This window comes from Myxocyprinus asiaticus, chromosome 4 (assembly GCF_019703515.2).
Source record: "Myxocyprinus asiaticus isolate MX2 ecotype Aquarium Trade chromosome 4, UBuf_Myxa_2, whole genome shotgun sequence".
Lineage (NCBI taxonomy): Eukaryota > Metazoa > Chordata > Actinopteri > Cypriniformes > Catostomidae > Myxocyprinus > Myxocyprinus asiaticus.
The window spans coordinates 55,334,198-55,347,491 of NC_059347.1; the positions used below are offsets into that span (position 1 = coordinate 55,334,198).

The 13,294-nt window shown below is 34.9% G+C and overlaps 2 protein-coding genes across 5 annotated transcripts in view; both read left to right on the top strand.

Annotated features, from left to right (window-relative positions):
- The first annotated feature begins 427 nt into the window (after positions 1-427).
- nipsnap1 (nipsnap homolog 1 (C. elegans)) lies at positions 428-8,341 on the top strand. Of its 2 annotated transcripts, XR_007896634.1 has the most exons (11): positions 428-549; positions 1,546-1,673; positions 2,399-2,444; positions 4,394-4,488; positions 4,668-4,738; positions 5,315-5,455; positions 5,567-5,598; positions 5,695-5,789; positions 6,009-6,092; positions 7,361-7,498; positions 7,971-8,341. XR_007896634.1 is itself a non-coding variant. In XM_051693094.1 (10 exons), the coding sequence occupies exons 1-10, from the start codon at positions 470-472 to the stop codon at positions 7,423-7,425; spliced, it is 837 nt and encodes a 278-aa protein (XP_051549054.1). In that variant the 5' UTR covers positions 428-469; the 3' UTR covers positions 7,426-8,341. The 2 variants fall into 2 exon arrangements, 1 of the variants encoding a protein (XP_051549054.1); XM_051693094.1 differs by having other exon boundaries at positions 7,361-8,341.
- A 1,702-nt stretch (positions 8,342-10,043) lies between these two features.
- Positions 10,044-13,294, top strand: part of LOC127437845 (cytosolic arginine sensor for mTORC1 subunit 1-like) — a 32,669-nt gene continuing 29,418 nt past the window's right edge. For all 3 annotated transcript variants that reach the window (XM_051693065.1, XM_051693067.1, XM_051693068.1), the window contains exons 1-2: positions 10,044-10,110; positions 10,196-10,348. In XM_051693065.1, coding sequence (XP_051549025.1) covers positions 10,085-10,110; positions 10,196-10,348 — 179 coding nt within the window. In that variant the 5' untranslated portion in view covers positions 10,044-10,084. The remainder of the gene's footprint in view (positions 10,111-10,195; positions 10,349-13,294) is intronic.

Here is a 13,294-nt window from a genome sequence, read left to right on the forward strand (position 1 = left end):
CATAGTTTCTGTCAAAGAATCATAATTACTACAGTGAACTCTAAATAAACAAATATATGTATATGTATATATATCTCCTAAAAAAAAAAAAAATAAAATATAATATATATATATATATTTTTTTTTTTTTTTTTTTTTTTTTATGACAGTGGGGGTTTGATGACAGTACCAGTTTGGTTGGCTTTTATTTTTTTTATTTTATTTTTTTGGCCGAAGTTTTGTTATCATGCTTTTATAAGGGTTCTCTGATTGACTCGACTTTAAATAAATCAGCAGCCAAACCAGCAGATTAATCATTGTGATTAATCAGTTTGTAGACTTCCGAGCGCTTGAGACAATTGAAGCTGCACATGGACCTGCAGTCCAACAGTTCACGCGCGTCAAACATTAACTCAGCGGGAGTGTTGCAACTGCAGGAGCAAAATAACATACAGCATAAGTCTCATTCTATGAACAGCAAGCGAAAATAATGGCGACAACGCGCTCTCTGCAAATCCTCAAGAGACAGCAGCAGTTATTTAACAAGGTGCATTCAGCATGGGCGGCCAGGTAATTTTCATTAAACGAACTTTTTGAAAAACATTACATGATCAAATTGGCAAATGCACGTGGGTTAACTAAACACATTGAGGTATAACAGAAGTTCAGCAATGAACTATATTCAAGTATGGGTGTAGTAAACAAATTACATGGACATGAACATTGAAAAAAAAAATTAAGATATATTTTTTTAAGATTTGAGCATTTTAATTGAATTGAATTGAGTAATCTTTAACTAAATTAAAATAACCATAATATCTTAAGTTTTTTAAATGAATTACATTTTGTTCAAAGTTACACAGTTCAATTTGATTTATGAAACTGAAGCACATAAATCTTGAAATAGGCTAAAATATCTTTTAGTCAACATTTTAGGTTTAAAATGCAGTCCTATGTATAAGGGAAAGTGTTAAAGTTTAGATTTAGTAACTTTTTTCACAATTGTTAAGCACTTAATTTGAATTCTTATAATAACTAATATTCCATGTAGTCACTTAACCCCTTAAATGCACAAGACATCCAATAATTCTGCCATAGCTTGTCAATCAAAGTATCTTTGACCATATGAACTAATTGTTTTCACATTTAAAGTTAGGGTTATTTTTTTATACATAGGCCTCAAAAAATGTGTATTGAGGTTACGTGACCCTTTAAAAGGAGTTAATACCCCTATATTTCTCATATGGGTCAATTATTTTATTTTTTATTTTCCATCTATTATACATATATATACACACAAGCAATGTTAAATAGCAAAATGTTCATGCTCAGATTTATATTGAGTAAAAAAAAAATAAAAAAAAAACAAATATATATATATATGAAGTATAGTATGTCACACTGCAGGACACCCTTTGAAGTGTCATCTCAACAAGTTGAAATGTCATCTCTACTACCAACGTGCATGATATTGGCTTTTTTCATAATGTGCATGTCAGCCTGTGATGCATCATACTGTATATTTATGAAACACTTTCTGAAACAGTTTTTCTGGTGAAACTCTAGAGGTTTTGCAAATAAAAGTGATGAAGGCTGGTTGAGTTCCATGTTTGCACACAATGTGGATGCCAGGAAAGATGCCCACTCCAATCTGCTCTCCAAGAAAGAAACCAGCAACCTCTACAAGATACAATGTGAGCCCGTCCATCTAAAACCTTTAAGGATGTGCTGAAATGTTTTGCCCTCGAGACAAATTGTGCATGCACTATAACTGATAGGAATTGCCTAAAATATTCCACTACCTATAAATTGTTTTTTTTTTCTTGTGGATTTGCTCCAATCAAACAGCTCAAAACTGTTTATTTTGTACTAATTGCTTTAATAAATCAGGCATGTTTATTTGTAGATTTCTTTGTTTTCACAAGACCAGCTGTGCAGAGTATTGTAATGAAAATTGGGTTTAGAAAAATGAGGGTGATTTTTCATAAAATATCTGGTACAAGTGAAAAAAGGGAATTCAGAGAATTGAAAATTCTTCACAATATAAGGTTCTAAATGTTAACATCAGTAAATGCAATAGGCATCATAAACTAACAATGAACAATCATTTTTACAGCATTCATTCATCTTGGTTAATGTTCATTCATAAATATGTTCATTGTTAATTCAAGTTAGTTCATTATGCATTGACTAATGTTAACATATACAACTTGTATTGTTAAAATGTATTAGTATATGTAGAAATAAACATTTACCAAAGGTTAATAAATGTTGTAAATATATTGTTATCTATAGGCTATATAACCGTCTCCCTTATATACAAAGTTAAGTTTAAATTCTGTTTTTAACACATAAAGATACCACTGAATTGGAATAATTTGTCTTTCCTGACATCTTCAAATACTTTTTTCTCTTTCAGTTCACAATATCAAGCCAGAATGCTTGGAGGCATACAACAAATTGTCGTAAGCTCCCTTTTGATTTTGCAATAATGTATAGCTGATTAAGTCTTTCAGCTCACTTGTCACCTGATTCTCAGAATATTTGCTTTGTATGTTGCTGTTTTTTTTTTTTTCTAGTGTGACACTAGCCGGCCTACATTGCCTTGATTTTATGAGATTTAGTTCCTTAATTGTGCTGTATCTCTTGTCTGTTATATATTATCATAATAATTTAGTATAAAATTGCAAGTTAACTTAAATATTAGTACAGTTACAACACTGTAACAAATACAATTACATTTTATCCAGCTTATGTTTTTTTTTAGTCACAGGTACTACAAAATGTGAATTACTTTGAATCAACAAAAAACACGTTAGACCAACAATATCCCCCCCAAATGTTGTCCCAACTAGCCTAACAGAGTTGTCTGAATGAACAATTTCATATTGAACAATGTTGCTGATTTGCGAGTTCCCAGCATGCATTGCAACATTGATAAATTATGCAGTTAGTGTAATAGGCTTCTTTTTTTCCTGTTTGCTGACTTTATGCTGTTGTTGTTGTTTTTTGTTGCCTCTGTGAGTTAATTGTTGTGTGGTGATGTTAAGAGCTCACCTTTTCACTTGATTCATCTTATCCCCTTTTTGGGGATAGTTCACCTAGAAAAGAAAATTCTCTCATCGTTTACTCACCCTCATGATATCCCAGGTGTGTATGACTCTCTTTCTTCACCAGAACACATTTGAAGAAAAACAGAAAAATATCTTAGCTCAGTAGATCCTTAAAATGCAAGTGAATGGAGATTTCCCTTTTGAAGCTCCAAAAATCAGTCAGCATAAACATCATCGATACGACTCCAGCGGTTAAATTAATGTCTTCTAAAGTGACATGATCGGATTTGGTGTGAAAAAGCTTAATATTTAAATACTTTTTTTTAACTCTAAATCATGCTTCCGGTCAGCAGCGGTATGCACGTGTAACATAATCGCAATCGAACTGAGGCTCATGCATCACAGCCGGAAGAGCAGCGCTGTTTACAAGTGAGAAGGAAGAACGCTGTACCGTAGCTTGGTTGGTTTTGGTTAAGATCTGTATTTATCTATTTCTTTACTCACGATGGTGCGTTTGTGTGCTCATCCTGGATGTCTCAACCAAGTGGAGAATGAGAGATTACGTCGGTATCATGGCAATGTGAATACGTCACACAAGAGACCACTTGGACTCCTCCCTCTCGTGAAGCATTGGATTATAGTTAAAAAATACTTAAATATTTGATCTTTTTCTGTTTTTCTTCAAATGTGTTCTGATGAAGAAAGAAAGGCATACACACCTGGAATATCATGAGGGTGAGTAAATAATGAGAGAATAAAAATTTTTGGGTGAACTATCCCTTTAATAAGGTTTGCTGATTGTCGCTGTTATTGAAGTTTGTGTGTTAAGGGTTGAGGTCTATTGTGTGTCTATCAAACAATTGTACGTTCTGTCTTGCCTTGGAAGACAAACCTTTTTTCATAGGCAAAAATTGCAGTTTACTTCATGTAAAAGTCATTTAAAACCAAGCATAAGATTGGAATGGTGACAAAATTAAAGTTCTTGTATTGCAAATTGATAGTTGGCTGAACAAGAAATGAGTAGTTCTCTCAACAAGAATTTTTGCATTTAGTGGACAAACATTTTCAAACTGACTAAAAGCAATGTTAATCAGGACATTGAAGACCATTGTGGAGAGAACTCAAAAATTGTACTGCATCATATTGTCTTGATTTTCTTATTTTTTTTAACTCAATCATTTTTATTTATGTATTTTTTTACAGTGTAGGTAACGTGCGTTTTAAATAGCCAATTTGCAGTCCCTTTTCTCTTTGTGATGTGAGCGATAATGTTAAAGGTTTCCTCTGTTCCACTAATTCAGCACAAAAACACACTTAGTTAACGAACAAGACGAATACGTTTCTAAACTGTCTAATTTTAGAGCCGAGGTGCAGAAAGAGCTTCATCGTGATGTGGATTATCCATGTGAAGTCGTTGGAAGCTGGAACACCTGGTATGGTGAACAAGATCAGGCAGGTGAGATAGGAATGCAAAGAAAAACATGTTAAAAATCTTGCACATTGGGTTTAGAATACCTGTTCTGCTCTGATGTTTTTGCATGCAGAAAAATACATGTATACTTATATTTCTGAATTGTCAGAGCACTGTATTCTTTGCATGGTACTTGAGTGACACATGCTGTTTTGTTGTTGTAGTGCATCTCTGGAGATACTCTGGTGGCTATCCTGCTCTGACGGAGTGTTTACGTAAACTGAACCTCAATACGGTATTCAGCACATGTCATTTTATTAACAGTTTGGATGTAAGGGGCCGTTCACACAGCATGTGTCACATCCATCTGTGCTCTTTTTTTAATTGGTTGGTCTAAGCAAACATCCACCAGATAGACGTCTTTGACAGTATCAACCACTCTAGAGATTTGCCATGAATGCCGTGTTTTTTAAGATGCTGTGATAAGTTGAAGTTTTTAAATGAGTCTTGAGGCCTCTGTGTACTATTCGATCATGCTGCTCTGCATCTAGCTGTAGTGTGAATGGCCCGTAAGAGTGTCAGAATCCATATACATAGCAAACAAGGAACGTTAGTATACAGTTCCCGATTGGTATTTTTATTTTATTTATTTTTTGAATGCAATTCGTGACTTTCAAGGAGTATTGGAATATTTACGTTTAAAAAACTGGAATGTTGTTGGAACATGTTTTGTGACAACCTAATAAGAATTTATAAAAAACGTATGTCCAATTTTTTTTATTTCCAGGAACTAACATTCCCAGAACATTCTGGAAACCAAAGGTTGTTAGCTAGGTATTACATGCCTTTTATCCAAATGTTTCTTGTGCAGGCATATCTTGCATTTCGAAAAGAGAGGAGTAAAATGCTGATCTCTCGACGGAACCAACTTCTTCTGGAGTTCAGTTTCTGGAACGAGCCAGCACCGAGAAGTGGACCCAACATTTATGAATTGAGATCATATAAACTAAAAGTAAAGGCCATTGCATTGCTCTTTTTTTTATGTACATTACCTTTTACATATCTTACCATTTTCTTTGTTCTGGTTTGTATGTCCTGAAATATTTGTGTTTCCTCAATTCAGCCTGGCACGATGATCGAATGGGGAAATCATTGGTAAGTTGTGTGTGTGTGTGATTTGAGCAGTTTAACATGGGAATTCATGTTTTAAAACATCATGTTGCATATTTGAGCTGTTTTGTCATTTCACAGGGCCCGAGCAATCAAATACAGACAGGAAAACAATGAAGCAGTGGGCGGCTTCTTCACTCAGATTGGTGATTTGTATGTTGTTCATCATTTATGGGGTGAGTAAATCATGTTTTCTCCATCTGAATTTGCTAATACCTTTCACATTTACACTTAAATGTATTCATTTACACTTACAGATAAAATAATCAACACCATAAGTGATTGTCTTGAGGTGACAGTAACCTAAGAGCAAATTACCATCTTCTGGTTTTAGGATATTATTGATCACGAGCACTTGAAAATCTCTAAATCATGTTGAATATGTTTGATTATAGCTTATAAAGACTTGCAGACCAGAGAAGACACAAGGAACGCTGCTTGGTTAAAAGAGGGCTGGGATGCCAATGTGCACTATACAAGTGAGGAAATACAATATTGTTTCTGTTTTATTTCGCCATCTGGTGGATCTCAATAGAACTGTTGACATACATCACATTAGTAAATATCAGTGGTTCTCAAACGGTTTAGGGACCCAGATTTACATTGGACATTGTATGGAAACCCAGCACAGTACCAATCAATTTGTTTATCGTAGAAAAGTAACAAAAATGACCTTAAAATAAAACAGGAACATGAATACGACATGAAGTGCATAGTCCCAATAATATGCAAAATGATTAGCAAGAGCATAGGCAAAATAGGAATATTGACACTTTTGTAAATGCATAAACGAGAGATGTGTGATTTTACCTGTCTAACACATGGAGCAAACACTGGTTTATATAGTATATTAGCCATATTACCAAGTTACAGATGAAATTGCCTGAAAATATCAGAATTTGATAGGACACACCAGGGCCGTTTCTAGCTACAAGTGGTATAAGCGGACGCTAGGTCCCCCGAGCCACCAGGGGGCCCCACAAAGAAAGTACTTTTTTTTTTTTTTTTTTACATTTTTTTTTTTTTAAAATATACTAAAAGCTGCCAGTAAGACTCAGGCAGCTGTTATGGCTTAAGTAGACAGTTATAGGGTGGCCCCTTGTGGCCCGTGAGGGAAGGGAGAATGTAACTGCAAGGATAGAGTTGTAGCTAGATGTGACGCTCAAAGGGTTTTTTGTTATTATAAAGCGCACCTACAAGTTGGAAGCGGAAAATCAAAAAGGAAGAGGAGGTAACGCAGCCAGACCACTGATAAGAAATGAATGTAAGCCAGCTACCTGGCACGATGGTGTTTTCTTCGCACACCAAACGCAAATTTTCCATTCACACCTGGCAAAGCAAGGCTTTTTTTATTTTATTTTTTACGGTGAGCGTGTCCATAGTTTTACTTCGCCCAGTGATGAAATTCCAGGATTTCCAGGCAGGATTTCCACCAAGTAGGATTTTGCTTAGGCCCTCATATGCTCAGAAACAGCCCTGGGATTCATTTGGTAGCTTTTTCTCCTTCCTTTTAAATATTGATTATGCTATCCTAACTATCCATGATTATATGGTTTGCTGCATTTTAGTATTTGCATTTAGCATTGTTTTTTGTTTGTTTGTTTGTTTGTTTGTTTGTTTGTTTGTTTTCCAAGCAGACCTGAGACCCATTTTTGTGGGGGGTTGCGACCTGCAAGTTCAGAACACTGGTATAGAACAATATGAATGTATTCGTCAGAATCTCACAGCTTACTTTCTTTTTTGACAGTGCCTCTGATCCAGAGAATGGAATCAAGAATTATGATCCCTATGGAGCATTCACCTCTGCTGTGAAATCAGCACTGTTGTAGCTGTGATGATACCAACAGATCACAGTCCTCTCACGAAACCTGTCAAGAAGGCCCAGGTCACATTTCACCCTAAAACCAAAAGAAGAAAAGAAATCATTTTGCATAAAGAACGTAGTCTGCTAAGACCCTTAGATTGTTTTGCATTGTTCTAATTACTGTAACGCAGTCATTTGTTTTACTATATTAATTTATAATTTTAATAATATATTATAAAAAAAAAATCAAGAAATTAATTAACAATTAATCAATGATTTTTTTTTATTAAATGAAGATTTTTAATTCATTGAAGGCAGTACAACAAGTGCTTTTTTTATCTTTTTTTTTTATTTGTATCTTTTTTGTCATTTTCCTGTAATGGGAATTGGGGAGTAAAATGTCATTTAAACAATATCATTATGCATAAAATCGTAAGGGTCCTAATAGTTGACTTTATTTAATTTTTTTTTTAATGCAAAATATTTTTTTTTTTTTCATTGATTTTTCGGGTGAACTGTAACCTAGACACTTTGTGTAATTCATCCTCTTTAGAGATCTGTTTTCCTGCAGTGCTTTGTCCTTCTGCTGTCCACTCTCATCTGAACCAGTGAATGAAGATCTTTAGGCCCATTGAATAATCACAGGCAGTTGTGTTTGAGCTGGGCTAGAACTAATCTTTGCATGACAGAAAAGCAAAAGTGTGCCAATGTTGAAGCCCAAACGGAGAAGAACAATGACTGACAAACTTGACGTTTATACGTGACTAAGTGTAACAGTAGAACAAGGAGCATTGTTTTTTTTTTAAATATATATTTAAGGAATTACAATGTTGTTTTAGTCATTTTAGTAATCTCGGATTTTTGTTTGTTGTTCAATTGTATGTGATTATGACAATATTTTAATTAAATGTGTCCATAGTTGGAGCACAGATGTTAGAAAGTCAGTTTTATGTGAATAATAATAAATTAATATTTAGTTTGAAATAATGAAATGTATTTAACTGGAATGGCTGGTTACCTATGTAACAATGTTTTAATTTTGCTTAATTTTATGCTAATAATATGGTACCATAAGCAAGAAAATATGTGAAGGTAATAATAATAGAACACTGGTGAAAATTGTACCATATACTGTAATTTTGCATACCGGGTATAACGTACATTATGAAGAGAGGTTTTTAAGTGGGTGCACTAAGTCACTAGATGAATGATTATTGCTAGCTTTGAACAATGAGCGCAGTATAGAGTATTTGATAAAATTAAGGATTTATTCCAAATTAATTTTAATAATGTTTTTAGCAATTAAATATCTGAATGGAACATACAGCATTGACTTAGTTCAGGCCTCTGGTACGCTCAAGAAAATATTTAAGCCTATTATTAGGATTTACGCATTTCAATTTAATAACAAAATTCCATCAAATTCAATTGTGTATTATTTTTTTTTTTTTAACTAAATTCCATGACTAAAATTTAATATATATATATATATATATATATATATATATATATATATATATATATATATATATATATATATATATTTTTTTTTTTTTTTTATTATTATTATTATTATTATTTTTTTTTCTTCTTCTTCTTTAAAGATTACTCAATTCCAGTTGATGGAATTTTGTTATGAAATTGAAATGCGAAGTCTAAATCTTAAAATTATTATTATTATTATTACTACAGTATTTGAGTACAGTGACAATCTGCAGGACCTGTTTACGGGGAAGCTGAGCTCATCCTGCATGCAGCTGTCCCTTTAAGAACCGGGGGGGCGTGTGACACAACTGGGTCGTCTTCAGTTCGAACCATGAGTGGAACAGAATAAGCGGGTAGAATGGCAATTCATATGAAACGTGAATCTTAAAAAGGGCGGGGTTTAGCATCCTCGACGTTATCTCAAATTGGGCAGATTCAATGTGTCTAAATAGTACTATATTTTCTATTACAATTCTTGTTTTTGTATGTCCTATTCAATCGCTAAACGTTTTTCTAGTTTAATTAGGTGTAAAACATTGTCCAGGCCGCTGCTACGCCGCACCACTGCACCGAATTGTCACATGGTACCTGTTACTTTTCTCTACGCTTGTCAGCATGGTCCAATCACAGTCGTTTAAGATGACTAAATATGTCCGTCCGCGCTGTTTTCAAATGTTTACTATATAAACATCCGCTAGACGGACGTCTTTTATTGTAGCTGTTTTACAGCTTATCGCGCAGGAGCGCCGCGTTTTTAGACGCCATGTCAAGTTAAAAAAAAAAAATTAAAACGCGTTTCGAGACACCTGCGTTCTGCTCTATTCGTGGCAAGGACGTGTTCGGTGTGAACGGCCCCTTAGGCATTTTATGTAATAATTTTAAAGCTGTTTCTGCGGCGGATTTCCATATGCATGTCAGGTGCCAATCCTTGTAATAAAGATATGTATATGTTTATAGTATATAAATCTTTCCAATAACACAAAAAAGCTTCTGAAATTTTAACGCGCCTCAATGGAGGATTAGCCTTCTGAGCCGCCAAGCGCCCCCTGGAGGAAGGCAACTATATGTCTAATTAGAAACAGCTATTAAATAAAAACTCTTGCCCCCCCAATTACCATTCTTGAATTGAATTACATAGAATTTGTCTGTACCACCAGCAGCCAGAGTACCCAATGCACGAGGATGCCACGCGTTTCGCGAGTGCTGGGGTATGTAAAATCAAATAGGCGGCTCTCGGGTTACGTTATATAGCGCGCTTACCTGCCTTGCAAAAAAAAATTTTTTTTTTTAAAGATCATTCATTTCAACGGCGTCTTCCGGGGTGATTCAAACGATGGATCTGCACATATTGGACCACAGATTAAGGGTGACATGTGTCAGCAAACCTGGACTGGAGCTTTACACCCACCCCCTGATCAAACTGATATTTTTAAGAAACAGGACAAGGTAAGAGAATTGTAAACGTGTTTTTTAAGCATTTGTTTGATGGTACATCTCCTTATTCATGTTATGCATGCCTTTTAAAATTGCATCATGCATCCGAACGCGAGTTAAACGAGCGATTCGAGCCTCACCCTGTTTTGGTAAGTTTGAAGAGGTGATAAATAGCAAAAGAATGTCATATCATGTACAGACCTTTTACACTCATTTATGATAATCTCATGATGGCACATTGTAAGTAGCCTTGAAAGGAAGCGGTTGCACTAGGATGTCTATAATTTCTTAAAAGTTTTGTTTTTGATGTGTCTTAAAACCTAGTGAGCTGCCTACCTAGACAGTATTTTTGGATTAATTGGCAAAAATGCAGTCAAGGTCCTAAAGTAGGCAGCTCACTAGGCTTTAAAACAGCTAATAATTTACTTTTCCTCTAAACTTCTTTGCACTAGATTGCACTATAACCCATAGTTAATTTTAACTCACAATAAAACAATATGGACATTAAAATAAACAAGTAAATAATGTAAAGTCCATCTTAACATTTGAAATGATAAATTACTAATATAACGTTTGTAATTAAAGGAATATTTCACAATATTTAACAAGGAAAATTCATTCTCATTTATTCACCCTCATACCATCCCAGATGTGTATGGCTTTCTTTCATCTGCTGAACACAAGTGAAGATTTTCAGAAAAATATTTCAGCTCTGTAGGTCCACACAATGCAAGTGAATGGTGGCTAGAACTTTCAAGCACCAAAAAGCACATAAAGGCAGCATAAAAGTACTCCATACAGCTCCAGTGGTTAAATCCATGTCTTCAGAAGTGATATGATAGGTGTGGGTGAGAAACAGATTCATTTTTAAGTCCTTTTTTACTATAAATCTCCACCTTAGAAGATCCCCGACCAGTAGATGGCAGTAGGCACAAAGAACGTGAATTGGCAAAAAACAAAAGAAGACGAAAGTAAAAGTGGAAATTTATAGTAAAAAAACAAAAAACAAATATGAATCTGTTTCTCACCCACACGATCATATCACTTCGTGCCTACGATGGGCAGTGGTGGCTCAGCGGTTAAGGCTCTGGGTTACTGATCAGAAGGTCAGGGGTTCAAGCCCCAGCACCGCCAAGCTGCCACTGTTGGGCCCTTGAGCAAGGCCCTTGACCCTATCTGCTCCAGCCGTATCATGGCTGACCCTGCACTCTGACCCCAGCCTAGCTGGGATATGTGAAAAAGAAGAATTTCACTGTATATGTGCAAATGTATAATGTGTGATAAATAAAGAAAATTATTATTATTATATTAATTATTCTGAAGACATGGATTTAACTTCTGGAGTCTTAAAAGTTCTGGTCACCATTCACTTGCATTTTATGGACCTACAGAGCTGAGAAATTCTTCTACAAATCTTTATTTGCGTTCTGCAGAAGAAAGAAAGTCATACACATCTGGGATGGCATGAGGGTGAGTAAGTGATGAGACTTTTCGTTTTTGAGTAAACTATCACTTTAAGGTGGACTTTTTTCAATGCACATATATGCAGTGCCCCGCAAAAGAATGAATGTCACTGCCAATGGACATTTATTTAAAGAAAGATTACACAAGCACACTTTTTAAGCAGAACATTACTCATTAAGGACACCTGTTTGAACTTGAGGGGAACTGACTTCATCCATCCACCAAAATGACTCTGGTACCAGTTGTTTAATTGCAGAAATGTCTCAGACATTTTTTATAAAACAGGTCTAGCATTGTTTGTTTGTAGATGCCACCTACTTTGATATTTTGTAATCTAATGCAATGACATTACTACATTAAGTTTGGCTTAAGTGCTCAAATACTCTTTGGAGGCCATTGTACCTCAACATGTTTTTGAGCAATATTGTGTTTAAAGCGAGAACAAGAGGCTTGACGTACAATAAACCATTTCATTAAACATTTAGATGCAATGACACATGCAGTATTGTACTTCTGTTAATAAATATGACAGACATGTCCCAACAGCGCTCTTGAACAGTGTTCCTCAACACCAGTTTTAACTGGAAAGTTCTCAGGCTGTTATAAATAATGTAAGGACTATAATCTTCTCGAACAGTTTTTAAAGGAATTTTCCAGGTTCACATACAATTTGAGCTCAACAGAGCGCATTTGTAGCATAATGTTGAAAAACAAAAATCACAGTTGCAGTAAGACACTCACAGTAGAAGTGAATGAACATAAGTCCATAAACATTCAAATACACACTGCTTCAAAAGTATAGCCACAAGGTGTAACCATTATACGTTAACATGATTTTAATGTGATAAAATTGCTAACAGGGTTTACTGGCGCTGTCGTCATGGGAACAAAGTTGTAACATTCCATATAACTTTACACTGATAGGATTAGTAAGCGATTTTACCACACTAAAATCATGTTAACACGTATAACACCTTTTGTTCAACTTTCTTTTGAAACAATGCATATTTTAAAGTTTATTGACTGGCCCCATTCACTTCCACTGTAAGTGCTTTGTGACGACAGTTTTTACTTTTTATAGAATAAATGAGGGTCAAATTGAAATTAGCATTATTTTGGTTGTCAACATTATGCCACAAATACTGCTCATTGAGCTTAACTTGTATTGAACCTGGAACGTCCTTTTAAAGACTCCCCAGCTGTCCAAACTGTCAGATGGTCTTGGATTTTAACCAACTGTTGAGACTTTCATTGTAGTATGAAAGCTGCAAACTCTTGAGGTCATTTTTGTTCTATTTAAATGAAGATGTATGTTTCACTCTTCATATCCTGTGTCTAACAGTGGGACATTGGGCAATTCAATGTTCTGGGAAGTAAAATGTGTCTGATTTGAGTGGTTTGTTGGGCTTAATGTGAAAATTGAAAGTGGTGCTTTTTTCTCATGCACATTAGTGTGTCATAATGTGCAATGAAGACAGTGATGGTTTCTGCTCA

Coding starts and splice junctions, on each gene's coding strand:
- nipsnap1 (XM_051693094.1), top strand. CDS start 470: ATGGCGACAACGCGCTCTCTGCAAATCCTCAAGAGACAGCAGCAGTTA. Junction 1,674..2,398: donor CAACCTCTACAAGATACAAT/GTGAGCCCGTCC, acceptor TTTCTCTTTCAG/TTCACAATATCAAGCCAGAA. Junction 5,456..5,566: donor TGAGATCATATAAACTAAAA/GTAAAGGCCATT, acceptor TCCTCAATTCAG/CCTGGCACGATGATCGAATG.